This window comes from Saccostrea cucullata, unplaced genomic scaffold (assembly GCF_032062105.1).
Source record: "Saccostrea cucullata isolate Sc308-1 unplaced genomic scaffold, CSIRO_AGI_Scuc_v1 ctg38, whole genome shotgun sequence".
Taxonomy (NCBI): Eukaryota; Metazoa; Mollusca; class Bivalvia; order Ostreida; family Ostreidae; genus Saccostrea; species Saccostrea cuccullata.
The window spans coordinates 61,105-87,162 of NW_026937075.1; the positions used below are offsets into that span (position 1 = coordinate 61,105).

General features: G+C 34.7%; 2 protein-coding genes across 4 annotated transcripts; one reads left to right on the top strand and one right to left on the bottom strand.

Annotated features, from left to right (window-relative positions):
- Positions 1-454: 454 nt before the first annotated feature.
- Positions 455-9,372, bottom strand: LOC134247208 (suppressor APC domain-containing protein 2-like). The gene is made up of 6 exons (XM_062729550.1): positions 8,442-9,372; positions 7,136-7,284; positions 6,778-6,921; positions 4,744-4,845; positions 2,414-2,518; positions 455-2,107 (listed from the first exon to the last, which is right to left on the bottom strand). The coding sequence occupies exons 1-6, from the start codon at positions 9,259-9,261 to the stop codon at positions 1,988-1,990; spliced, it is 1,440 nt and encodes a 479-aa protein (XP_062585534.1). The 5' UTR covers positions 9,262-9,372; the 3' UTR covers positions 455-1,987.
- Positions 9,373-9,590: 218 nt separating this feature from the next.
- Positions 9,591-22,850, top strand: LOC134247209 (zinc finger protein 638-like). Of its 3 annotated transcripts, none has more exons than XM_062729551.1 (16): positions 9,591-9,640; positions 10,339-10,973; positions 11,114-11,365; positions 11,507-11,727; positions 14,410-14,530; positions 14,954-15,180; positions 15,652-15,804; positions 16,131-16,202; positions 16,369-16,508; positions 18,209-18,269; positions 18,552-18,614; positions 19,003-19,113; positions 19,762-20,560; positions 21,146-21,267; positions 21,566-21,704; positions 21,854-22,850. In XM_062729551.1, exons 2-16 carry the CDS (start codon positions 10,400-10,402, stop codon positions 21,910-21,912), a joined length of 3,114 nt encoding a protein of 1,037 aa, XP_062585535.1. In that variant the 5' UTR covers positions 9,591-9,640; positions 10,339-10,399; the 3' UTR covers positions 21,913-22,850. The 3 variants fall into 3 exon arrangements, with proteins under 3 accessions (XP_062585535.1, XP_062585537.1, XP_062585536.1); XM_062729552.1 differs by having other exon boundaries at positions 9,605-9,702; XM_062729553.1 differs by lacking the exon at positions 18,552-18,614.
- The last annotated feature ends 3,208 nt before the right edge of the window (positions 22,851-26,058 follow it).

The following is a 26,058-nucleotide window of genomic DNA, read 5'->3' on the forward strand; positions in this document are numbered from 1 at the left end:
TCACATATGTAATCCTTGTGAAAAGGTCCTTCATTGAATACCAAGAACTTTGATCCTTTGACCTTTGAGTTTGACCTACTTTTAAAAAGCAAACCTTTCCTATAACTTTTAAAGGTTTAGGGCTAGTGCTTTCATACTTTATATATTTAATTCTTGTGACCAGACCTTTCATTTGATAGCAAGACCTTTGACCTTGCCCTTGGAGTTTGACCTACTTTTTAACCTTGGCCATCACTTTTGAATGGTTAGGGCTAGGGCTTCCGTACTTTACATATGTATTTTTTGTGGCAAGACCTTTCATTGGATACCAATTACCTTGAAGATTTCCGTACTATGAAAAAACTTTAACCTTGGCCTACTTTCATATTTCACAATTGTATTTCCAATGAGAATACCCTAGATTTTGGTACCAAAATTGAAACTGCATTTAAGAAAAGTTTAATCTTTGCTATGTTGCCATACAGGGGCATCAGAGTTTCACAAACACATCTTGTTTACTTTGTTTTTGTATTGGATTACAAGTTGGCTCTTTTTATCTTTAATACTGGTGATTATTCTCAAAGATCAGAAAATCCACTAACTCAAAGTATGTGGCTCCATTTCCATCCCACCACAAACACTTTTTGTTTTTTACCAATATGAAAAAACTCACTCTTATACAAAATCTTGTTTTATACTCTGGAATGTACATCATATACAAATAAAGTGAGATCATTACAAATACTATATATTAACATTTTGTATAAAAACAAGTAAACAGTACATCATTCTTGGTTAAAAAAACAACAAAAAAAGTTAAAGTCTAGTAAAAAAAATGGCTGCACTTTACATGAATGCTCCATTTTCATAGCGATTTGGTTTATACAATCATCTAAAAATGGACAATATTCATCGGTCTTCAAAAAACGTAGAACTGTTCAATAGGATTTTTCCATCTTGATGATCATTTTTCTCTATGAAAAAACTTTGGTTGTACTTTCGACTAAGTATGATGATTTCTTCCTCAGATAACATGTAACTACTTCACATAAAAAGAACCTGAGCCACATTTCTAAATCAATCTGTAAAATTGTCATATGGCTGAGACATTGTTTTGATTTTCAAACTTAGATAAAACATAAAAGGAATGTTAACTATATATAGGTTGTATTATTAATTAGATATGTAACACAAAACATACCTGTGGATGAACACACTTGGGTACACAATTTGTTTTATCTTAATATCTCTATATAAGTTGTAATATCAGATTTCTGTCATGGAATGTATATAATACTGAGCTCTGAACAGTTATATTTCACACACATTAAAATGACATGTTATTTCTTATGATTTCAAATGAATGAAGGTATTCTTCAATGTTGAAGATACAAATTAAGAGACTTAGATTATTCCAGTTAAATGGATAAATTAATTCACATTGCACCATGCCAACTTGTACAATATACACACTTGTAATTGACTTTAGACTCTTATATGCTACTTAATTATAACTTTAAAATTTTCATACAATTTTAACTGTGACACATGTCTTTAGGCTTGATGGACATATCAACACTACATACTACATATATCTTTTGTTACAAAGTTATTTTAAAAGGGAGTTGATATTCTGTACAACCATTACTGACAATAAATTAGATTCCAGATATACTATAATTACAAAGGTTGTTTCTTGTCTAATAAAATGTCCAGGCTATCGATGAACAAAAAAGTAGTTTATCTAACTATTTTTATGTGGTTTCTTTGGTTTTCCCAAAATAAGACAAAATTAACGTTTATCAATGCATGTATGACTTTATGACTGTGGTTTTAAACCACTTCAGGCCTTTAGATTGCTTACAAAAAAATTGAGGTGTTTTTATACACCAAATTTTTTTAACTCAGTTTTAAATGATACAAAGGACTGTGTTTAAAAAAAAACAAAGCACAGACCCACTTTTTGTTAAAGTTCTCTCTATTTGGCACTTGTGAACACAGATCAAGGTTACATGAAGGTTGTATCATCGTAGTTCTTTCCCTTTGCACGGGCCTCAAATAGGTCCCTAATCAGGGAGGCTTTCTCCTTCTCCAGCTGTGAAATCTTATCTGTCTTCTCACGAAGTTCCTTAAAAAGAAATCTGAATTAATGACTAGATTAACCATGCAGTAACTCTACAAGAAACTAGATTCACAGTTGGATTGTCTGGTAGAAGGAGAAAATTCCATAATTATTTCGAAAAGAAAAATTCACCATTAACAATATCAGTTAACTCTCTTTAACTAAGTAATTCTTCTAAGAAAATAATCTTAATAATTTTTTGTAAGAGAACTCATAATTCAATTTTTTTAATGTTAAAATCCACATTTTAGAGCATGTGAGCCCCTGATTTAATAGCTAGCTCCTTGCTGGAATGCACTGAACCAGCCTCACCTTTCTGAGTTGCTTCTGGTCATTCTGAAGACTTTTCATAGATGTCACATCTTCTCTTAGAGCAGTGGAAGGCCCAACAGCCAAATTCATGTGGAGGGGAAAGCCCTAACAAAGCAATAGGAAAACATTCAAAAAGATAATTAAAGTAAACCCACAAAACACACTGCTGATTCATTTCAATTTTTTGGGGTGGGTGGGGTAGGATGGGGTGGGGGGTTTCAAAATAAATTTTGACTGGTTTGTGGGGGCTTACTTTTACAATTTATTTATTTATATATGTTACATGTACAACAGATACTGTTATGAGATGATAAGGGCAACCCACAAAATCTATGGACATTGGTCAGCCTTAGACAGTGATGATTCACAGTACCCTTATAAGCTCATACATTACAATTCTAACAAGAAATGTTTGTAAAACACTTATGCCCCCCTACCCCAAATTGGAATTTTTTCTAAGTCCAAGGGGCATGCTGTCAAAAATGGCGCAATCGTACCCAAAACAGAACTTGACCTAGATATTCATCTGATAAATCTGTATACCAAATTTCATTTCAGTATGCATGTGCAATGGTCGTGAAAAAAATGAACAGAAACTAAGTGGACCGACAGACAGACCGACAGACAGCAGCAAAGCAATATGCCCTCCCTTCTTCGAAGGAGGCATAAACATAGGTAATAAGAGATTACAGAGCTCACCTCAACGAATGTTGTCTTTAAGTAAGGCAAAGTCACACAATTAACTAACAAAAGGTGTACATCCAAAAATACAAAATTTATGCACTTTTGATCTGATTCTTTCGAATAGACCTATATAAAAACTTCAAACTAGTTCTTTATCATGAAAATATAATTAAAATCCAGCATCTGAAGCAAGTTCTCGAGTTTTCATCCCTTGATGCATCATTTGTACAAGTTTGGTTTATATAAGCCTTACAGTTTCTTGGTAATGGACCTGCACCCATAACTTTTACCTGGTTCATTATCTGGAAAATGTAAGTCGAATTCAGCATCCAAAGCAAGTCCATTAGTGTGCATCCTAAGATATAGGGCTCATAGTTACTTGGAAATGAAACCTGCATAAAAAGCTAACCTTTTCACTTATCCAGAAAATGTAGGTCAGATTCAGCATCCGAAGCCAGCCTGGTAGAATGCATCCTAAGATGCATCATCAATGCAAGTTTGGTCATTAAAGAACTCATAGCAACTTGAAAATGAAACCTGTACCAAAAACTTTGATTGTTCACTCAATCAAAAAATTTAGGTCAGATTCAGCATCCGAAGCAAGCTTGGTAGTGTGCATCCTTAGATGTATTATCCATGCAAGTTTGGTCAACATTGGGCCCATAGTTACTTGGAAATGAATCCTGCACCAAAAACTTTAACCTGTTCACTCGTCCAAAAAATGTAAGTCAGATTCAGCATCCGAAGCAAGTCTGGTAGTATGCATCCTAAGATGTACCATCCATGCAAGATTAATCATTATAGGGCTCATAGTAACTTGGAAATGAATCCTGCGCCAAAAACTTTAACCTGTTCACTCATCCAGAAAATGTAGGTCAGATTCAGCATCCGTAGCAAGTCTGGAAGTATGCATCCTAAGATGTACTATCCATGCAAGTTTGGTCATTATAGGGCTCATAGTAACTTGGAAATGAAACCTGCACCAAAAACTTTAACCTGTTCACTCAACCGGAAAATGTAGGTCAGATTCAGCATCCGAAGCAAGTCTGGTAGTATGCATCCTAAGATGTACCATCCATGCAAGTTTGGTCATTATAGAGCTTATAGTATCTTTGAAATGAAACCTGCACCAAAAACTTTAACTTGTTCACTCAACCGGAAAATGCATGTCAGATTCAGCATCCGAAGCAAGTCTGATAGTATGCATCCTTAGATGTACCATCCATGCAAGTTTGGTCAACATAGGGCTTATAGTTACTCGGGAATGAGACCTACACCAAAAACTGCACCAAAAATGTTAACCCGCTCCAAAAACATTAACCTGGTCATTCCTTTGCTGAAATTTCAGCATCTGAAACTGTGACTAGTACAATGAAACACACTAGAAACAACTTCCATGCATGTCTAATCAATATAGGACATAGAAGTACTTAAAAAGAAAACTGCTCCAGAAAACTTAACCTTAACCTGGGATGCCGACGCCGACGCAGAGGGTATTACATAAGCTCCCCCAACTTCGTTGAGGTGAGCTAAAAATATATATATTAGCTCTTTTATGGGCTGACTACCTATATTCAAGACTTTAATAGGAAAACATCTAGAATATCTTTGAAGAATTTTCTTCATAAATCCATAACCAAACTTACCCTCTCAGAACTGTCTATGAGAGTCTTGAGTTGTTGATTGACTTCCATAATCCTAGCTGACTGGAAGTTCATCCTCTCCTGGTTAGCTTCTAGGTTGTAGTCCTAAGAAATCAGAGAATGTTCATATTAAGGCAATTAAAGTTAAACTAAAAGTGATGAAAAAATTGCATCTACGTAGTTTTTATCCTAAATGAGGTGCGTATTATTTATTGTATACTCACCTGATATGAGATGTACCCTTGTATACTCACATGATAGGAGGTGTGACCTATGTATTGTATACTCACATGGTATGAGGTGTGACCTATGTATTGTTATCACATGATATGAGGTGTGGCCTATGTATTGTCTACTCACATGATATGAGGTGTGACCTATGTATTGTATACTCACATGGTATGAGGTGTGACCTATGTATTGTATACTCACATGATAGAAGGTGTGGCCTATGTATTATATACTCACATGATAGGAGGTGTAACCTATGCATTATATACTCACATGATAGAAGGTGTGGCCTATGTATTATATACTCACATGATATGAGGTGTGGCCTATGTATTGTATACTCACATGATATGAGGTGTGATCTATGTATTATATACTCACATGGTATGAGGTGTGACCTATGTATTATATACTCACATGGTATGAGGTGTGACCTATGTATTATATACTCACATGATATGAGGTGTGGCCTATGTATTATATACTCACATGATAGGAGGTGTGACCTATGTATTGTACACTCACATGATATGAGGTGTGACCTATGTATTATATACTCACATGATATGAGGTGTGACCTATGTATTATATACTCACATGGTATGAGGTGTGACCTATGTATTATATACTCACATGATATGAGGTCTGACCTATGTATTGTATAATACTCACATGATATGAGGTGTGACCTAGGTATTGTACACTCACATGATAGGAGGTGTGACCTATGTATTGTATACTCACATGATATGAGGTGTGGCCTATGTATTGTATACTCACATGATAGAAGGTGTGGCCTATGTATTGTTATCACATGGTATGAGGTGTGACCTATGTATTGTATACTCACATGATATGAGGTGTGACCTAGGTATTGTACACTCACATGATATGAGGTGTGGCCTATGTATTGTATACTCACATGATAGGAGGTGTGACCTATGTATTGTATACTCACATGATATGAGGTGTGACCTATGTATTGTTATCACATGGTATGAGGTGTGACCTATGTATTGTATACTCACATGATAGGAGGTGTGGCCTATGTATTGTTATCACATGATATGAGGTGTGACCTATGTATTGTATACTCACATGATATGAGGTGTGACCTATGTATTGTTATCACATGGTATGAGGTGTGACTTATGTATTGTATACTCACATGATATGAAGTGTGGCCTATGTATTGTTATCACATGATATGAGGTGTGACCTATGTATTGTATACTCACATGATATGAGGTGTGACCTATGTATTGTATACTCACATGATATGAGGTGTGACCTATGTATTGTATACTCACATGATATGAGGTGTGGCCTATGTATTGTATACTCACATGATAGGAGGTGTGACCTATGTATTGTATACTCACATGGTATGAGGTGTGACCTATGTATTATATACTCACATGATATGAGGTGTAACCTATGTATTGTATACTCACATGATAGGAGGTGTGACCTATGTATTGTTATCACATGATATGAGGTGTGGCCTATGTATTGTTATCACATGATATGAGGTGTGGCCTATGTATTGTATACTCACATGATATGAGGTGTGGCCTATGTATTGTATACTCACATGATAGGAGGTGTGACCTATGTATTGTATACTCACATGGTATGAGGTGTGATCTATGTATTATATACTCACATGATATGAGGTGTGACCTATGTATTGTATACTCACATGATAAGAGGTGTGACCTATGTATTGTTATCACATGATATGAGGTGTGGCCTATGTATTGTTATCACATGATATGAGGTGTGGCCTATGTATTTTATACTCACATGATATGAGGTGTGGCCTATATATTTCTGTTTCTCCTCCACAGCCACCACCTGCCGGTGGTACCATCCTCTCGCTTGCTCCACCATGTCCAGCCCTTTCAGTAGACTGTCTTTCTCTTGCTCCAGTTGTTTCATTCTTTTAATCTGTATGCAATACAATTTTCATATTCTGGATATGATTCAAAAAGCTTCATCAAATACTAGTCAGGATAAGCTACCTTGTGTACAGTAGTAACTCACGAATCATAAAAAATCTGGGTATGTAAATTCTAATACACAATGTACTGACTTTAATTACCAGTAAATAAATACATTATTTAGTTTATTATCACATTATATAATAAGGTTATGAATATACCATATTATAGTCCACTCCATTGGCCAGGGTGTGTCTACGGGCAGAGTCCCTCCTCTTGACAGTGACCTGCCTCTGTTGTGGGGGTGAGGTGGGGGTAGAGGTGGAGGGAACCGCTTCCTGCCGTAATAATCGCACCTGCTCAATGTTCTCTGTAAAAGTAAATGGGATAGAGACAAGAAAAACAATACACTTAGTAATCATATGGAGAAGGGCAAATAATTAATTGGCCAAAGATTACCTGTAACCCCCACCCACTCTCTCTCTCTCTCTCTCTCAATGCATTTAAATATGAAGCAAGCAAAATTTAGAAGCCTCTTGTGTTTGTGAAACACTATGCCCCATGGACCCCCATTGGTAACACAAATCTGGAGTGGGATGTAGACTGAAGTGGTATACACTTAACAGCACAATAGTTACGGACTAGATTAAAGTTGACAACATACAGACAGACAAACAGTCAGACACAACAAAAACAATATATCCCCATGATCTTTCGATCCAGGGGCATAAAAATAGATTATTCACAAGAAAGAAAAAAATTGTCTTAAGGAAAAATAAAATTAATTTACTTCTGATAAATATTACATATGGAAAGAACTTGAACTATTGCTACTTCAAATTGCGCAGTGCATAAAATGTTGGCCAATGAAGCAAAATTATTAAAAGCAGAATGATGCTTATTAAATGAGAGCAATGAAAAATCAGAAACACAATATGTCAAATTCTACAACTGCTACTGAAATTTTATTTGTCAATGATCAAGACTGAATAGATAGTCAGATAGTCTAGTATTGATAAATTTTTAATGTCTCTCGTCATGTAAAAAAAAATATATATATCTATCAATTTTTATGTCAACTATCCTTCATAAAAATTCATTAATATCTACCAGTACATGTATATGTACTACATAATTAAATTAAACTAAAACAAACACACTGACAAACTACACATAGATCGTACGATAGAACATGAAGCCTATGATACAAGTTACCGTGATGATAATGCTGATGATATGAATGACCTACAACAATAATATTCTCTCATGTTAGAAGAATATATGTACACAGTGTTAATAAATAATACATATAAAATGTCATCTTTGTGTCAGGGTCCTGAATCAACTGTTGGACAGCAAAGTATTTTCTTCGGACTCCTGACATTGTAAGGATGATGCAATTAGATTTACAATAGATGTGTATTACACTGTGATTGTATTATATGGGGTTTAATTATGTAAAGGTTAAATTCAATGTAATAAATGTAAAGCAACTGAATATTAAGAAATTTATATCAAACAAATTACCATAGGTATTGTTCTGCCTCGCCCTTTCCCCTCGGTCTAACAAATTGGAATCACTCTTTGTGGACTGCAGGCTTTTTGTAGTCTGGTTCTGTTCGCTGGCTTGATGGTTCATTCTCCTCTGCCAGTTCTTTAGTTCTGTGATGATATTCTTGCTTCTGTCTCTTGGAGGAACCTTTGGAGGAATTTGTCCATCACTATTTACAGAGGAATGGTTGGTTCTTTGTGGTCTTGGAGGAGGAATTGGCTTCTTTGGAGGTAAATGACTTGGTGTCTGATTTGATTTACTTTCCCTTGTTTTGTCATACTCTGTCCTCTTGTATGCCATTTGTTCCAGACTGTTTCTCTCTTTACTATGACTGGAGATGGCATTGTTTGGTCGCACTGCTGCCGTGTTCATTGCACCAGAACTGGCAGATGGCCCTCTATTTAAAGCATGATTGGATGATGACCTTGTCAGTATTGCATCCCTTGGAGCAGCAACTGGTTTGCTGACACGTTTCAAGTCTTTGACAGGTTGATTATTTTCTTTGTCATCTCTGAGATCCTTGGATTTCTTCTGGCTGGTCAATAATGCCAATTTTAAACCTGCTACAAATCTATCAAAACTGAGGTATCCATTAGCTGGAGTAACTTTTCTCAGAGCTTCAGTTACTCCGCTTGGAAGTCCCCTTACCCCTTCTTCGTGCCATCGTGCTTCAATGTCAGAAAACTTTACGTAGCCACAGTTTCTTTCATCAAGAATATCGAACAGCACTTTCAGGGAAGAAATAAACTGCTTAGGGAGCCCTTCGATGCTGTTCCATGCAGTGACGCTCGTCATTTTGATTTTATTACCTTGTTGACATCAGCTCACCTGTACAAAATACAAATCTGTCCAAATAGTTAAATTGTTATTTCCATTGGCTAAACCGATTTCCGGTAGGCAGGTAAAACTTTTTAAATTATTTCAAACATAAAATATTCGGATAATTTTTCTTTTTAAAAAAAGGATAGTCAATAATTGTAATTTCTTTTAAAATATATATATATGTAAATTTGTATCTTTTTTTTGAAAAAAATTAGTGATCTTGAGCTTTTGTCCCAGATACAAAATGTGTTTTGAACCGAATAAAAACAGTGCGAGTTACTGTCACATTTTTTGATGTGGTGGTGGTGCCATTTTCTTCTAAATTTTTCTGCAAATTACTACCACTTTATTGGTAAGGAGGCATTTTCAGCAGATTTATCATTGTTCCTTTTTAACAATCTGTGGTAATAGCAGGTATTTTGTTTAAAAGTATGACGACAGAATAAACAGGTAGAATGCTAACAATATGGGGGTGGAGAATGTAGGACTGTCAACTGTCCTTCAGTGCATTAACACTGTGTAACCTATAGTAATGATATAGGTACCAAATTCTCATCTTTGAATTTATTTTCCGTAGAAAAAATTCACACCTTTGTATGTTTTTTTTAATATATTTTAGTGGAGATTATGAACATGCATGCAAATGTGTGTTTTGTTTTATTTGGTAATTTTAAAAGTGAAAGTAAAAAGAATAATATGTTGACGGTGCGACCATTAAGGCGAGTGCAGATACTTATCCAGGTTTCATTTAAATTGGGCTCGTCAAAAACTGCACATGCCATTTGGTGCATCTAAGACTCTGACGTCACATGATGTTGTATGCATGTTGCTTTACCAAACTGAAGCCTGAACAGGGCTGATTTTAATGAAAAACCGTTTTATTAACTATTTCTGCAACAATTCATTAAATTAAGGCAAGTTTATTATTTGTTTAACTTTTGCTCTTATTCTCGCGAGAAGTTGCTTTAGCAATATAACTTGATATGACATCTAGATATTTAAAAGAAATGTGCTTATTTTAAAAATAGATTATTGCAACTTATATTACAGATTTGTCTTCAAAGAAACCAATGCAAAATTTGCTAGTTGTTGAAGTATAGAAATTCGCAAAATGAATCCCTTAAGAGGAAATTTTGGACAAGGGCTTCTTGGGAATTCTCCAGCTTCCTCAAACTTCTCTATCCATGACCAGAACAGATTCCTAGGGGGAGATGGATCATTTTTTGGTAACCAGGAAAGTTACATTGGAGATGGAGGGGGATACGCCAGAGATCAAGGGGGATACGCCAGAGATTTGGGAGACAGTGGAGGAAGAATGGGAGATGGAAATAGTGGGGCTTATTTTGGAGATACAGACTTGAGAGGGACTTCTTTTAGAGAGCAGGTTAATGGCAGTGGTCGATATGGGGATCAGGGCATGGACTTAAATCGAGGCAACAGAAGCTTAAGTGGAGACCATGATTACAGGAATGAAGAGGACATTTACTCTGTGAGGAATTCCATGCAGGGAGGGAGGCAGGATAGGTTGTCAGGGGGAGGCAGCTTTGGTGATGACCGGGGGAGAGGGCAAGACCAATTTAACAGGCTTGGAATGGGAGGATTAGGTCAAGGTGCTAGGACAAAAACACAAGGCATTCTGGGATCAGGACCAATCGTAGGTGGGGATACTGATCTTAGAATTCAAGGTACAGCTTCCACTAGGGTAAACATGATTCCAGAACCATGAAAATTTACTAATTATAATCATATTTGTCAATTAGTGGATCAGGTAAAATATTTAATCTAACTGTTATAATTAATAAGTACTACATTTCATTTTCTTTAGGTGGGTTTGGTGGGATGGGAAACCAGGCCAGAGGTGGGAATGTGCAAGGTGTTGGCAATCTTGGCTTTAGTCCCCCCAGTATGGGAGGTCAAGGTATGCAGCAACAGAGTGGTGGACTGGGCCTTCCGTTGGCTGGCATGGAAACCAACTTACTGAATCTACAGATCCAGCAGAAGCAGCAGGAGGCTGTACTCAGAGATACACAGCTACAGATGGTGAACAATCTACTGCTACAGCATCAGAATAAAAGAGGTAAGTATTTTAATAGTCTCACAATAGTTCTTTGATTTTTCTTTTGACATACATGCATTTCATTCCTTTGTTTTGATTTGAGGTAAATTTTCTTTTAAAACATTGTAAAGTAAATTGTTTAACATTTTGTTCAATGTAAAGGAAATCAAATGAATCCTGGATTTGGAGGACCAAGCCTTTTGGGAACACCCCAGAATTTACAGTCAGGATTAATGGGAAGTCCAGGGGGTAAACCAAGAAACACTGGCCACATTCCTTCACTGCTTGACATCAATACAAAGAAACCACAGGGAAAGAGAGGGTTCTCAGGGCCAAGGGACCAAGGAGGGTTTAAAAAACAAAGAATGACACCACCACAGAAGGTACCTTGCATTTTAGCATGAATTTCATAATGTAATTATCATATTTCTCACCATTTTCTATTGATTTGTTTCCTCATACAAACATTATGTAAAGATTCTAGCAGAAGTTCTAAATCTTTGGATTTTTTTCTATGCAAAATGACCCAGATGGTTTTTATTCCAAGGAATGGATATATCTTTTATGACAGTTGATCTTTATTTTCAATCACAATAATCAATATATTTTGGGAAATGTAAGTTGGGTTTTGCTGAGGTTCAGGATTTCTTAAGACACACATAATTTTAATTGATTTTGTCAATTTTTTTTCTTCAGTGTAGTTGATGCTCCTCAAGATTTTCCTTTTTCTTCACCAAGAATGTAAAATAATTTTTTAAGAATTGTGCTGCTTTGGTACCATACATTATAAAAAGGGTTTGAAAATACAAACAAAATGTCTGAATATGTCTTGTTGAAATAATTTGGTTTCTTTTGTCACCTTTGGTCACCAAAAGACAAAAGTCTGGACTTTTCAGAGACTTCTAATTCTTTATTTCACAGATTGTTATTGACTGTGGTTCAATAAATGCAAAACCTCTTTTTTCTATAGAAAATTCCTGTTATATGCTTCTTTCTGATATGGATTTTTGACTAACACTCAGCATTTTCTTTCTCAAGTTTAAGCTTTCTCTTTTTAAAGTTAACCAACAGAATAACCCAGTACAATTATTTGAAATCTTTGAATTCACAAGATTTAACAAATTTTTATGAAGTTGGTCTATCTTTTTCTCACCAATTTGTAATACTATCAGAAATTGAAGAAGTTCATGTTTTACTGTTATGTGGGTTGGAAGAAACAATACCCTCGTATTTTTTTTTTATATCTTAAACTTTTATTTAGGATTTTTTTTCTCTCTAGAACTTCGTGATTTGCAGAAAAGTTATTGATTGTGGTTTTTGTCAGCTGAGGGTACAGAAAGAATCTAATTTAAAAAAATAATTCAGGATAATAGTAACATGGTATTTTGACCCTTTTGCAGCCACATTTGTCATTATAGGTGGGGAAATTCCCATTCTCCAGGTCTTTGGGACAGATCTGATGTTGATATGCAAGGATGAGCTAGCTCTTCTACAATGTTCAGAACAAATTTTATCTCTTCAACTGAAACCTTTATTGCACGTGGGTGATGAACAAAATGAAAGTATTATGTTTACTGTTATGACATGTTTCTTGAAGTTCAGAGTATGGATAGATTATTCCTCTTCATAGAAGTTGATCATCAATTATCACAGCAATAAGTTGAGCATCTTTTATACTCATTGTTATTCCCCTTTTACTTCCAGACTTAACATGTCTTGACTGCATGTATGAATTACCACACTGGAGCATTTTTGCATTATGTTTAGTATTTATGAAATATATTTATTTTTCATCTAACTTAGCCTATCCTCTGAAGACAACCAAGGTGGGTAAAGTGAAGTTTACCTATGTTCTACATTATATGTGTATTATGTTTGGAATTTGGATTCAGATGTTATGATCAATCCTACTTGTTTCTGAGTACAATAAATTCCTTTTTCAACAGAGGAAGATAGTTCTGAAGAAGACATCCATGTACCAAGAAGCCCATCGAAACAAGAACAAAACCCAAGTCTGCTTGTAGATCAGTCTATATGCCAATCTTCTGAAATTGCCTTTTTTATTTTAGTCAAAGTTTATCCCAAAACTTGTTGAAGGTTTCATAATGTCTTTTATTTCTTTTATATATTCACAGTATGAACAGTTTTAAAGAATATTCAATTTGAATTTAGCATCCTGTGTGTTGGTTACTGTAAAGAATATAAAAATTCTTACCTACTTGCCCATTGTCCATTGTATGATTGATTTCTCTATCCTACCAGCAGTGACATTTCTCACTTATGTATTTGAATACTAAAATGTACTAAATACTTTTCTCTAAATTTCTAGGTAAAAATTTTTGTCAGTGATGTCTTGCATACATCACATATTAAAGTATAAGATTTGACCCCCCCCCCCATTTTTTCCTCCTCAACATTCTGTACTCAACATTGCTAATCTTGTCTCTAGTTAGCTGCTTGAATGTAGAATATGAATTTCTGGGAAAAAGCAAGACGTGGCATTGTGATTTTGCTCTATTTCTTGCATCATACCGGTATCTAAACATTAGACTTTTAGCCTAAGGTCTTTCTGAGAGCAGTATGTCAAAAATCTGACAATTTTCTTACTGATTGAAAATATTCTATCCTATTTCATGCTATTTGGTAAACTGTACCCAAAGCATATATTACTTCATGTGAAGGTGCTCTGTAGAGCTACTAACCTGGATTTGAAACTCTTTGGAGTTTTTTATCTCCTCAAAAAAATTATTGATGCAAATTATGGTATTCCATATAAACTCTATATATTTTCTTCCAAATCTCAATTATGTTCATCCATATTGAAAATGTTTTCAAAACATTATCAAATACACATATACTCAGTACAGATATGATCAGAAATTAAAGCTCATCTCTGACTGTTATAAACAGAACGTTAGTACTCCTATTCCAAACTTCCCTGACCCTGAGCTGTATGCTTTTGGCAGAGAGTGTCCTCCAATACTATGTGACCAGCCATCTTTTCTGCAGGGGATTTATTCTGTTGATTTCTAATCTATAAACCCTGCCCTACTGACATATTTCAGCGTACTCCAGACAGAAGAAATGACAACAGTTCAAATCGGGGTCCACGGAGACGTTCTCAGGAGAGACCAAGATCTTCCGAGGGTACAGACTCTCGCTCTACTCCTCGCAGGAAGGAGTCAGGTATTGTCATGCTTGCAGATAGATTTATCTGCCACACTGCTCTCTCTTTTATTCCCATGGTAAAGAGTAGGAGTGATTCAGATCTGAATCTCTGGAGTGTTTTAGTCAGCCAGCATTTGCACTCATCAGTAAAATGTTCTACTACCTTATGTGTTCTGTCATTTAAGTGTTACTTCTAACACTGGAATTCTTACATATCTGATATACTTCTACTTTAAACAAAAACCAAGTTGGTTTGTATGTCATTTTATATGTCACTTCTTCTCTTTCAAAATTCTTTCTTTCTGTCTTTTACATCTACATTCTCTCTCTTCTTTTGTGTCATTTGGGTGCTTGTTTTGTTTTGTTAAATTTTTTGACATCTTTTTGATTACATTTGTTCAAATGGCTCAGAATATGACATTTTATATGTTTATTTGTAAGATGGAGCTCCTGGAATCCTTGGAAAATGTCCGGCTGCACCAGGGGTAAAACCACTAAACACCAGTATGACAAAAATACATGGTACTCCAGAGGTTAAACAACTGAGCACACATATAGCTACTCCACAGGAGACTGCTGAGTTAAATCCGCAAGTCTCACCTGTAGTCAAGCCAAAACAGACTGGCCTAGCAGAGAAATATGACCCCGAAGAACCAACAGAGGATGAGGTTAGATCAGAATGAATAGACTGTGATTCATCATTAAAAGATGATTTTCTTCTCCAGAATCAAAGGGCTTGCCTTGAAAAAAAAGAAACGTATAAAAATATGTATGAACTAAGTGTTATATATGACTTAAGAGTTTTTTTTCTCGAATGAAGTCCCAAGTGAAGGTGGGGCCTCAGTGGGCCATGAAAGCTTTACCTAGGAATATATAAAAATAATCTTTTAAAAATTTCTTCTCAAGAACAGCAAGGCATTGGTTAGATGTATTTAAATAAAGTATCCTTAAGTTTGTTCATATTATGGCCTTCAGCGGCTACATAAGTAAACATAGGGATATAGAGGGTGAAAAGTCTTCAAAAATTTCAAGAACAGTAAAGCCAGGGTTCATATAGATATGGTCCCAATTGAGGCCCCAGACATCTTGTTTTAGATATGTAGAATGGTATTTGTTGAGATTGCATGCATTTTTTCAAGGTGATGGATTTTGAGGAAGATAAAGATGTCATCACAGTTTTGGACCTTACTGAGGAGGAACAGCCCCTCCCAGCAGGGTCTGAGGACATTGAGGATGTTACCATAGTAACTGTGGAGAAAAACCAGGAGGAGCATGAGGACAAACCTAAAGAGGTAAAGTGTAGTGCAGGCATCTCTAATGTGTGAGGAGCACATTGAATTACGAGAGTTCCATAAATTCTTTTAAGTTCTGTCGAAGTTTCCTAGCTTTCTTAAGATTGATTTTAGTGTTAATGGCATTTTCTGATATTCAGAATTTGTTGTCATTCTGATCTATCTAATGTAGCTTTGAGTATGTTACCCAAAGGAGAAAGGTATTAAATTCGAAATTTTGCGTGAACACAGAAAGCATACAACAGCTGCTGATGTCTTTCATTCAGTATCTTACTCTCTTAGTGTGTACAAATTTGTTTATGAATATGTTATAAATTCTTTTATAGAAAAGTAGCTCCAATAAGAAGTTAACTAATTTCTACTGCCATGTCTGCAGCACAGAGTGTCGAGATGCAGAGGTAGGTTGAGTTCAGTTAAGGGACCATGTCCTGCTGTTACATGTAAAAGTCAAATCTTTTTAACTTTTTTTTTTTTCAACATGACATATCTAAATACATGTAGTTCTAATAATAAGATCAACAAATAGTACATACAATTACTACAATTTAATTTTTTTATCTTTAGGGATTTGCTAAACATATGAATGGCATTAAACACAAAAATCGCATGGATGCCATGATGGGCCTTCACCTGGAGAAATCTAATCAGCTGATTTCTCGTATCAAGGCTGAGGAGCACCTCAGAAAAATAGAGTCTTCTCCAAGGTAGGAATCAGGGGCTCGTTTTACAAAAGAACTTACGACTAAGACCAAAAACTTCAGATTATTGTAAAATTTTGCAAGATTATCAATTCTCTTCAAAATGATTTGTGTAAAAACATAACACATTTCTTTAAAAAATATTAAAATAATTTTCGATATAATGTTTATTAAAAAGTTATATGAAGAATTAAACTTGGTCTTAAACACCCAATTTTATGTTAACACCCCCTAAATCTACCTGATTCAAGATCAATAATTTACCGCCTGTCAATCATTAAAAAAAACAATAGCTTCTGATTTGATTGACAGGTCAGCTACCTGTGCTTTCTGATAATCTGAGTTTGCATGTTTTGAAAACAATTACCTGGTCACGCATCAAACGCTTTCATGTACCCGCATAGTATACACGCGGGTTACAAAACTCCAATATGTTTGAATTTTATTTCAAAATATAATCGAAAGTAGATTATTAAAACATTGAATATAAAATAAAATATTTCTTTTCTATCTTCACTGTTGTTTGTTACTTGTAAGTGATATATCGTCCACGTTATCTGTTGAAAAAAGACCGCGTCCACAGAAACCGGCTCTATTTGGCGTAATTGGAAGTCCGACGATTTAAATTATTTTTTAAGAAATGGAATATAAGAAAAATATTCAGCACTAATAAACGGCATAGCATAGTTTTAAAAAGAAGTTTTATTTTGTACTATGGCTACAATCCGCATGATGTACAGAAATCGATGTCAGAATTAATGCTCGAATTTCATCTAGCGTCTGTATATATACGTAATGAAAATGTTCAGATAATTAATAGTGATTGATTCTGAAAAGAAATCGTTCTACCAATTAAATTTTGTTAACACACGAAGAATAAAAAAAATATGGAATATTTTGGACAACATTGTTGGCCAGGGAAAAAAACCATTCCGATCGCGGTAAGTGCATGTTCACATGCACGACGGATAGGTGGATTATTATTTTTTTTTTTATTTCAATATTAAGACTTTTTTAATTAAGTGATTTCTTTAATTGAAGATTAAAAAGATAAATATTATTGATTTGTAGTTTTTACTCGTGACTTTTTCTTTTATGTAAGGAAAACATTTTCTAAAATGATATACATGTATCTTATTATTTTTCTCCTTCAAAACATTACTATGATTATGACGAATGCGTTAAGTTTACAAATAAATTTCACATTAAAATAATTATTTTACGTTTCACTCAAAACCAGACACAAAACACGTAATGTTGACCCTGATTACCAAACACAGACTTCCTGTGTAATGCTATATACACAGATTTTTGACATCTTGGGTATTGGGGGTCTCCAGGTAAATAACACCACTACTTCGACCACTCCCCCTCCTCAGATAACCGTACGGTAAAAAAATTGGGTCTTTAAGTCGTAAGTCCCTTTGTAAAACGGGCCCCAGGTTTCATATACATGAGATTTTACCATTTATAGATATCATCATTCATGAAGGGGACATATTTCAAAGAAATACAAAGTTTTTAAATACAAATTTGTTTGCATGTAACTTCCAGTATTGCTGAAGAGATATTCGCCTGCATGTAAATATATAAGTCTTGATTGGTGGAGGGGGAAGTGTAATGGCACATTTCTTAGTCATGAATTCTTGAAAAATATACCTGGGTTATGTAACTTACTTATAACTTTTGAAATTTTCAAATTCCAGGGGGGAAGAGAGGAGAAGTGATGGTGAAAGAAGACGCTCGCGGGATGGACATGATAAACATGTAAATACTTCTTTTGAATCCATTGCATCGACAATTTCACAATACAGTGTATTTGATATTGTACCTGTTGCATAAGTTTCTTATACTAACAGCAGTATTCTCCAGAAAAAAAATTCACCACCTGATGTTTCACGATAAAATCTTTTCTTTGATCTGTAATCTTAAACTTATCAAATAACAGATAAGTCTCTTCAATTTTAATTTTTTTTTGCAGTTTCATTTTCCTCTTCTCTTATCTTTACATCTTTAACATTTTGTTTTCTCTCCTCTGACTTTTCTCAGTCTGGGAATTATTTCAAGCGTCCATTCTCTGGACCTCTACATCGAAGAGGTGCATTTCATCAGGTAGCTATCATTTCTGCCTTTTCCTCTCATTTTTCTATCTGACATAATGTTGTTACATGTATTTAGGGGATACCCTATAGTAATCACTTTTCTGTTTGGTCCACATTTTTTCCTCTCTTGATATTAGTACCAACAACTGTTTTCAATATTATACATGTACATGTCTAAATTTGATATCTTGTTTCAACAGGCTGTAAGACATAAACATTCTTTTCCTAATAGATTTTACAATTACACTTAGATAATCATTTCTGAGTGGGTTCCTTGCTGACTGTAATGTTTTCAATATGCTATAACAGATTTTGATTTTTTGCTTTCTTTATTCAGAGCGATAGTTGTAGTAGAGTGTACTATAATAGATTCTGATTTGTTTGCTGTCTGTATTTAGAGTGATAGTCGCAGTAGAAGAGACAGACATCGATCATCAGACCAGGAATTCTTCCCAGACATTGGCGACCTCGTTACCCTGGATACCGTGGGGTTTGAGGATGAAAATATGGTATGTCTAGCCACAGTTTTGAATTCATATGAAGGACTTGGTCAAAATTATGTGTAATGGGTATTTCAAAATCAAATGATTTCTATACACTGCACACTACAGTTCTAATTCTGTAATATTTTACTCATTTACCGATAGATATATCTGCCTCTTTATTTTAAAATGAGATAAATTAAAATCCATAGTGTGTTAATTAACTTTTAATCAATTAAAACATTCTTTTTCATTTAAGCCAAGATGAGTTAATTGAAAATTTATTTGTGTAAATTTTTCCTACAATGTATAAAAGTAAAGCAACTAAGATTTCTGTTTATCAGTACTTAGTTGTTAATATTTGAACATTTATCTTATGGCTTAATGCCTGGTATCCACTACTGTTTATGAAACTGATAAATTCAGTATTCTCATTTTTATCTGCTTTTTTTCTTGATGTCCAAAGAAAGCTTATGATTGCTCTTAGAGATTTCTTAACTTTTATGAAGTAAAAATAAACCTCTGTGATATTATTTTGTAAATCTAATATCTTAACACTCAAACTTAATTGCAGTTTTTTTTAATTGTTGATATCATTCGCATGTACCAAGTAAAAGTAAGTTGGAATATCAAGAGTATTTAGATTTAAAAAGATCTTTTTAATTTGAAATTTAGGACAGAGAATTAACAGAGACCAAATCACCTGAAAAGACCAATAGTTCAGAGAAGTCCACTGATGATTCTGAAAAGAAGGAGATGGAAAGTTTAACTAACAAAGATGGAGATCTGTCTGTGAATCAGAAAGGTCTGAGCAGCAAGAAATCAGATAGTTCTTCCTCAGAGAACAAAAGAAGTTCTCAAGCTGATTCAAAGGCAACAAAATCAGACGGAGGCAAACTCACCAAAAAAGAAGAATCATCCAAAGAAATTGATAGCAAGAAAAAGCCAGCTACCACTCCAGCCAGGAAAGCAACTGAAGTAGAGAAGAAAACACCTGAAGGAATGGAAGGCATAACATCAAAAGAAGGACCTTCTAAAGGTGCAGCTAGCAAAACAGAAGATGAAAAGGAAAAAACAAACAAAAGCACAGAATTCAGAATTCCAAAACTGTCTTCTGCCAGGAAAACAGTGGATGGAAAGGAAAAAGGATCTGGTGGCATGGAATTCAAAATTCCAAAACTTTCCTCGACCAGTCCAGCCAGAAAGATGGCAGAAGTAGAGCAACATCCAGCAGAAGCTAAAGGAGACAAAACTCCCGTCTCTGATAACCTTGCGACCAAGCAGAAGAGAGACACCTCTGTTCAAAAAGTGGAGGATTCAACAAGTACCCCTTCAAGTTCATCAGTCAAAGAGGTTAAGGAGGTACCTCAACAGACCTCAGGGAAAACTCCCTCGCTACAGGCCAAGCCAGATCCCCCTGTGACAAAAGAGCCAGCTTCTGAGATTCCTCCTTACAGCTCTGATGTTCCTATTGGTGGGTATATTTGAATGACTTTGGCAATATCTGTGGCTCAAATTTTTTGTGATTTGACCCTTCAATGGTATATCAATTTCTTTGCTTCCTTGTTGAGATTGCTGTGTTGAGGAGGGTAGATAAAAACAATCTGTTGTTATATTCTTCTTCCTTTAATAAAACTGCATGGTTCTTCAAAAATGAGACATCCATGGAATTTACATGATACAGTACATGTATAACCAAAGATCTATGATGTGTCAATTTTGATTAAAAGAAATTTTGGTATTTGATGTCCACTACTTATCCTTATCGTGCCCAGATCAAAATTAATATTTTCCTTGAACCCATTGCTTGATAAAGAGATATTTCTATTATCTCACCTCGTTGAAGTTAAGGAGAGCTTATGCCATATGCCTCCAGCTTTAGATATATATATTTTTAAAAATGTTTAATGAAAGCCCAAAAACCTTTGGTATAAGGCTCTCCAGTTAACATTTGTGGAGGTGAGCTTTGTAATCTTGAATGATTATATTGATAAAATTACATTTGCTAGGTTTCATTTGTTTATTTTCATAATTCACCTACTGTTATACTTTTTTCCAGGTCAAAATTATATAGTTCCTGTGACTGGATTTTACTGCAAGCTTTGTAGTAAATTTTATAACAATGAAAAGGCAGCTAAGGAGGCCCATTGTCAAACCAGGGCCCACTACGATAAATACAAGGTAGAATCTCTAAATGTTAAAGAAATAAAATGTACCTGTCCTTGTTCTTTTTAAAAAACATGGATGGTATAAAAAATTACCCTTCAAATACCAATGTTCAAAATATTCTTTACAAGTATAGTATTAGAATAAACATGCTAAAAATGTCAGTTTTCTCTGACATGCATTGTATTTACCTGTACAATAGGCACTAAACTTAATTGTTAAAGAGTGCTATCTACCATAGCGTAAACAGGTTTATACTAGAGTAGAAATTTTATATTTATGAATATTTATGAATATTTATGATGTGTTTCAGAGTGCCATGATAGGGCTGAAGACACCTGTAGGTGGGATTACCAAAAGTGCAGAAAAAGGTGAGGACCACTCAGCTCCCTCGATTGACAAGAAGGATGAATCTAAATCCGGTGTAGAGAGTCCACAGACTGACCCCGAGGGTAAGGAATAGAAAGTACCTGCTGTTAATGGTAATATATACATACATTATAGTTAACCTAAAATATTTTCCAAAATTATTAAATTTTGTTTTTTGTTATCAGTAAGATGGAAGTTTTCCAAGATGTTATACTGTTTTATGAACTTGTAGGAAGTACAAGAGGAAGAGCTGGATCCCATGCCAACAGAGGCCGCAGGGGCAGGAAGTGATGTCATCAGTTCAGGCCATATCTTGTCAACTGTACCATTCAGTTTTGCATCCGTTTTGTAGACCAGTATGAGATTTTGTGCCGTTTTTTTAAGGAAAGCAATTCTTTTAAGAGAAAGAACTTGTTATTGTATGCTTTCTCTCTTTAGAGAGTACTGATTAACAATAAAAATGAGAAGTCTTCACTTGATATGAGAGAAAGATATCTGTATTTTATTTGACAGCAAGTTTAGTATTATGTATATATTAACATTTTGTATATACATTTTGTTTAATGGCAGCATTTTTTAAATGAGGACTGGATTTTTTTTTTCTATTTCCTGTCAATGCCTTTCATGTTTCTACTAGACATATTTCATTCTTTTTGAACATGTACACTTTTTCATGCTAAAACTATTGTTAATATAATGTGGTCCACAATTTTTTTTTTAAATGTCATATTGAGGTTGAATAGGCTTTCCATTGCAGTTTGTTTTAAATATGAAAGGTTTTGTAATTTTTGATTTCCAATCTGATTGCAGAGTTTTCGTGATATAGTATTGATTCACAGATTGAGAGTCTTGAAAATCACATATTGGTACTTTCAGAATGATAATAGATGTTACCATTGTTACCATTCAGTTGATGGTTTCAATGAACAATTTATATGCAAGTGAAATGAATACAACTAATTGATAAATTAAACTCAAGAATATAAGTGTTAGTCCATAGTCTGATTTGTTTGGTTGTTCTTCAAAGTTTCTGTTAGTTGATGTGTTACTTTTACACTTTTTTATGACGTATTACATGTACTACTAATAATATTAACTGCTGGTTGTAAGTGAGGAGTTTGGAGTACAATGCTGGAAGACAATTCTTTAAAAAGATTTTGTGGTATGACTTGAGAAAATTGTTATAGTCTCTTATTCACATGACTAATAAAATAAATCAAACTTCTTTCTTTCAGAATTTTAAATAGTACAATTCTCGGTCATCCTTGGACTTTCAGTAAGGTGTGGCTTTCTTGGTGCTATGTCTCTCAAATGGCAAATAGATTCTCATTGGTTAAGAAATAAATAACAATAGCAACTTTAAATTATTGTTGACAACTATGAGAAGACTTAAACCCCACCTCTTTACTGTACGAAATGCTGTCATTGGATAATATGCTACACTTGTGACATTCACCCGCATTTCTATCCCATGTATATTTCAATAGTGAATGAAAGGCTGTGTAAATTTTAGACACTAATTTTGTAATGTCAAGAAACAAGTATTCAAAAGGTTATTGAGGAAGTTTTTAAAAAAAACAGTTTTCAGATCTTCTGAGCCAAAGGCTAAACAAGTTAATGCTATGACCATTCATGCAGTATGCATTAGCTTTTTAGAATATTGGCCATATCTCAAGAACCCCTTGGTCATTTTTTGTCAAATCCTTGGTGTTGGCGAAGGCTCAAATAATACTAAAAGTAGGAATATGACCCTTAAACAAAAGGAGATAATTAGGGAAATTTAAACAAAATTACTGGTTGGTTAAAAATCTTTCAAGAACCACTTGGCAGATTATCATCAAATGTACACACAAGAATGAGGATATGTTGTAAATTGAAAATTATTCAAGACAAACCCTGGGACAAAGGATGAGGTCTCAATATCACTATAGTTGACCAAATATGCATGGTCGACATCAAAGTAGGTCAAAGTGACCCAATTTTTAAAAAAATTTTGCTGGCATTCATTTTTAAATTGATTTTATAGGCATATTTTGGAAACATAAAGGTTTCCGATAACCAAACTTTTGTCAGTTGATGCATCTTGGGTTCTCAACTAAGCAAGTATCTAAACTTAACTAAAAAGTAGATCACTTGAATTTTATGGCTAAATTAGTTTCAAAACATTTAAGGGCTTTTTTTTCAGATACTGACAAGTTTAGAATCATTAAACTTTTAACCTGAAGCTGGGGCCTACAAATGTATTAATCCAAAAGTAGGTCACAGTGACCTTTTTTTCAATTCACCTGAGCTGAAAGCTTAAGCCAAGAGTAGATCAAAGCAACCAACTTTTCAATTCACCTGAGCTGAAAGCTCAAGCAAGCTTTTCCAATCACCTAGTGTCCATCTGTAAACTTTTCACATTGTCAACTTTTCTCAAGAAACTTGCAAGGAAGCATCCTGGGTAGTGTAGATTTTAAATTGTTGAAATCATGACCTAAATTTTATGGCTATATTTAATTATTTCGGTTAAATTTTAATTCATAGCACTTTTCCCCCCAAATTATCTAAAAATATAATAATTTGAAGTGAATTTCAAACATAAGTATCATACAGAAATGAATGCAAACATCACAATTGCATATTTATTTTTGCACAAGTTACCAAAAAAGCATCATCAAAAATCAATAAAGAAGCATTATGCATGATTTACCAAAATCAAATCCACCCTATGAATACCCCAGTAGTATTTATGAAGAATACATAACAAGCATTGGGAATGATAATGGTCAGTAGACTGAAAATATACACATTATTACATCTTATGAATTTATTATCCAATATGGATAATGTTTCAAATTCACAATAAAACATAGGTAATCAGAGATTACAGAGCTCACCTCAACGAATGTTGTCTTTAAGTAAGGCAAAGTCACACAATTAACCAACAAAAATGTGTACATTCCAAAAATGAAAATATTTAAGCAATTTTGATCTGATACTTTGAAATAGACCTACATAAAAAATTTAAACTAGTTCTTCTTAATGAAAATGTAATCAAAATCCAGCATCTGAAGCAATTTGAGAGTTTTCATCTCTTGATGCAACATTTGTGCAAGTTTGGTTTATACTATGTTATATTAGCCTTATAGTTTTTTGGAAAAAGACCTGCAACCATAACTTTTACCTGGTCTATTATCTGAAAAATGTATGTCAAATTCAGCATCCGAAGCAAGTCCATTAGTGTGCATCCTAAGATGTATCGTCCATGCAAGTTTGCTCATTATAGGGCTCATAGTTAATTGGAAATGAAACATATATCAAAAACTAACATTTTCACTCAGCCACAAAAAGTAGGTCAGATTCAGCATCCGAAGCAAGCCTGGTAGTATGCATACTTAGATGTATCATCCATGCAAGATTGGTCATTAAAGAACTCATAGTTACTTGGAAATGAAACCTGCACCAAAAACTTTAACCTGTTCACTCAACCAGAAAATGTAGGTCAGATTCAGCATCTGAAGCAAGCCCAGTAGTGTGCATCCTTAGATGTATCATCCATGCAAGTTTGGTCAACTTAGGGCTTAAAGTTACTTGGAAATGAAACCTGCACCAAAACCTTTAACCTGTTCACTCAACTGGAAAATGTAGGTCAAATTCAGCATCCGAAGCAAGCCCAGTAGTATTCATCCTTAGATGTATCATACATGCAAGTTTGGCCAACATAGGGCTTATAGTTACTTAGAAATGAAACCTGCACCAAAAACTTTAACCTGTTCACTCAACCGGAAAATGTAGGTCAGATTCAGCATCCGAAGCAAGCCCGGTAGTATGCATTCTAAGATGTATCATCCATGCAAGTTTGGTCAACATAGGGCTCATAGTTACTTGGAAATGAAACCTGCACCAAAAACTTTAACCATTGTTCAGCTCACACGGAAAATCAAGGGCAGATTCAGAATCCGAAGCAAGCCCGGTAGTATGCATTCTTAGATGTATCATCCATGCAAGTTTGGTCAACATAGGACTTGTAGTTACTTGGAAATGAAACCTGAACCAAAAACTTTAACCTGTTCACTCAACCGGAAAATGTAGGTCAGATTCAGCATCCGAAGCAAGCCCGGTAGTATGCATCCTTAGATGTATCATCCATGCAAGTTTGGTCAACATAGGGCTTATAGTTACTTGGAAATGAAATCTAAACCAAAAACTGCACCAAAAATGTTAACCTGCTCCAAAAACATTAACCTGGTCATTCCTTTGCTGAAACTGCAGCATCTGAAACTTTGACTGGTACAAAGAAACACACTAGAACCATCTTCCATGCATGTCTAATCAATATAGGACATAGAAGTACTTAAAAAGAAAACTGCTCAAAAAAACTTAACCTTAACCTGGGACGCCGACGCCGAGGGTATTACATAAGCTCCCCCAACTTCGTTGAGGTGAGCTAAAAAT

Coding starts and splice junctions, on each gene's coding strand:
- LOC134247209 (XM_062729551.1), top strand. CDS start 10,400: ATGAATCCCTTAAGAGGAAATTTTGGACAAGGGCTTCTTGGGAATTCT. Junction 10,974..11,113: donor TACTGATCTTAGAATTCAAG/GTACAGCTTCCA, acceptor CATTTTCTTTAG/GTGGGTTTGGTGGGATGGGA. Junction 11,728..14,409: donor GAATGACACCACCACAGAAG/GTACCTTGCATT, acceptor GACATATTTCAG/CGTACTCCAGACAGAAGAAA.
- LOC134247208 (XM_062729550.1), bottom strand. CDS start 9,261: ATGACGAGCGTCACTGCATGGAACAGCATCGAAGGGCTCCCTAAGCAG. Junction 4,846..6,777: donor TAGGCCACACCTCATATCAT/GTGAGTATAAAA, acceptor CTGATTTCTTAG/GACTACAACCTAGAAGCTAA. Junction 2,108..2,413: donor ACCAGAAGCAACTCAGAAAG/GTGAGGCTGGTT, acceptor TTTCTTTTTAAG/GAACTTCGTGAGAAGACAGA.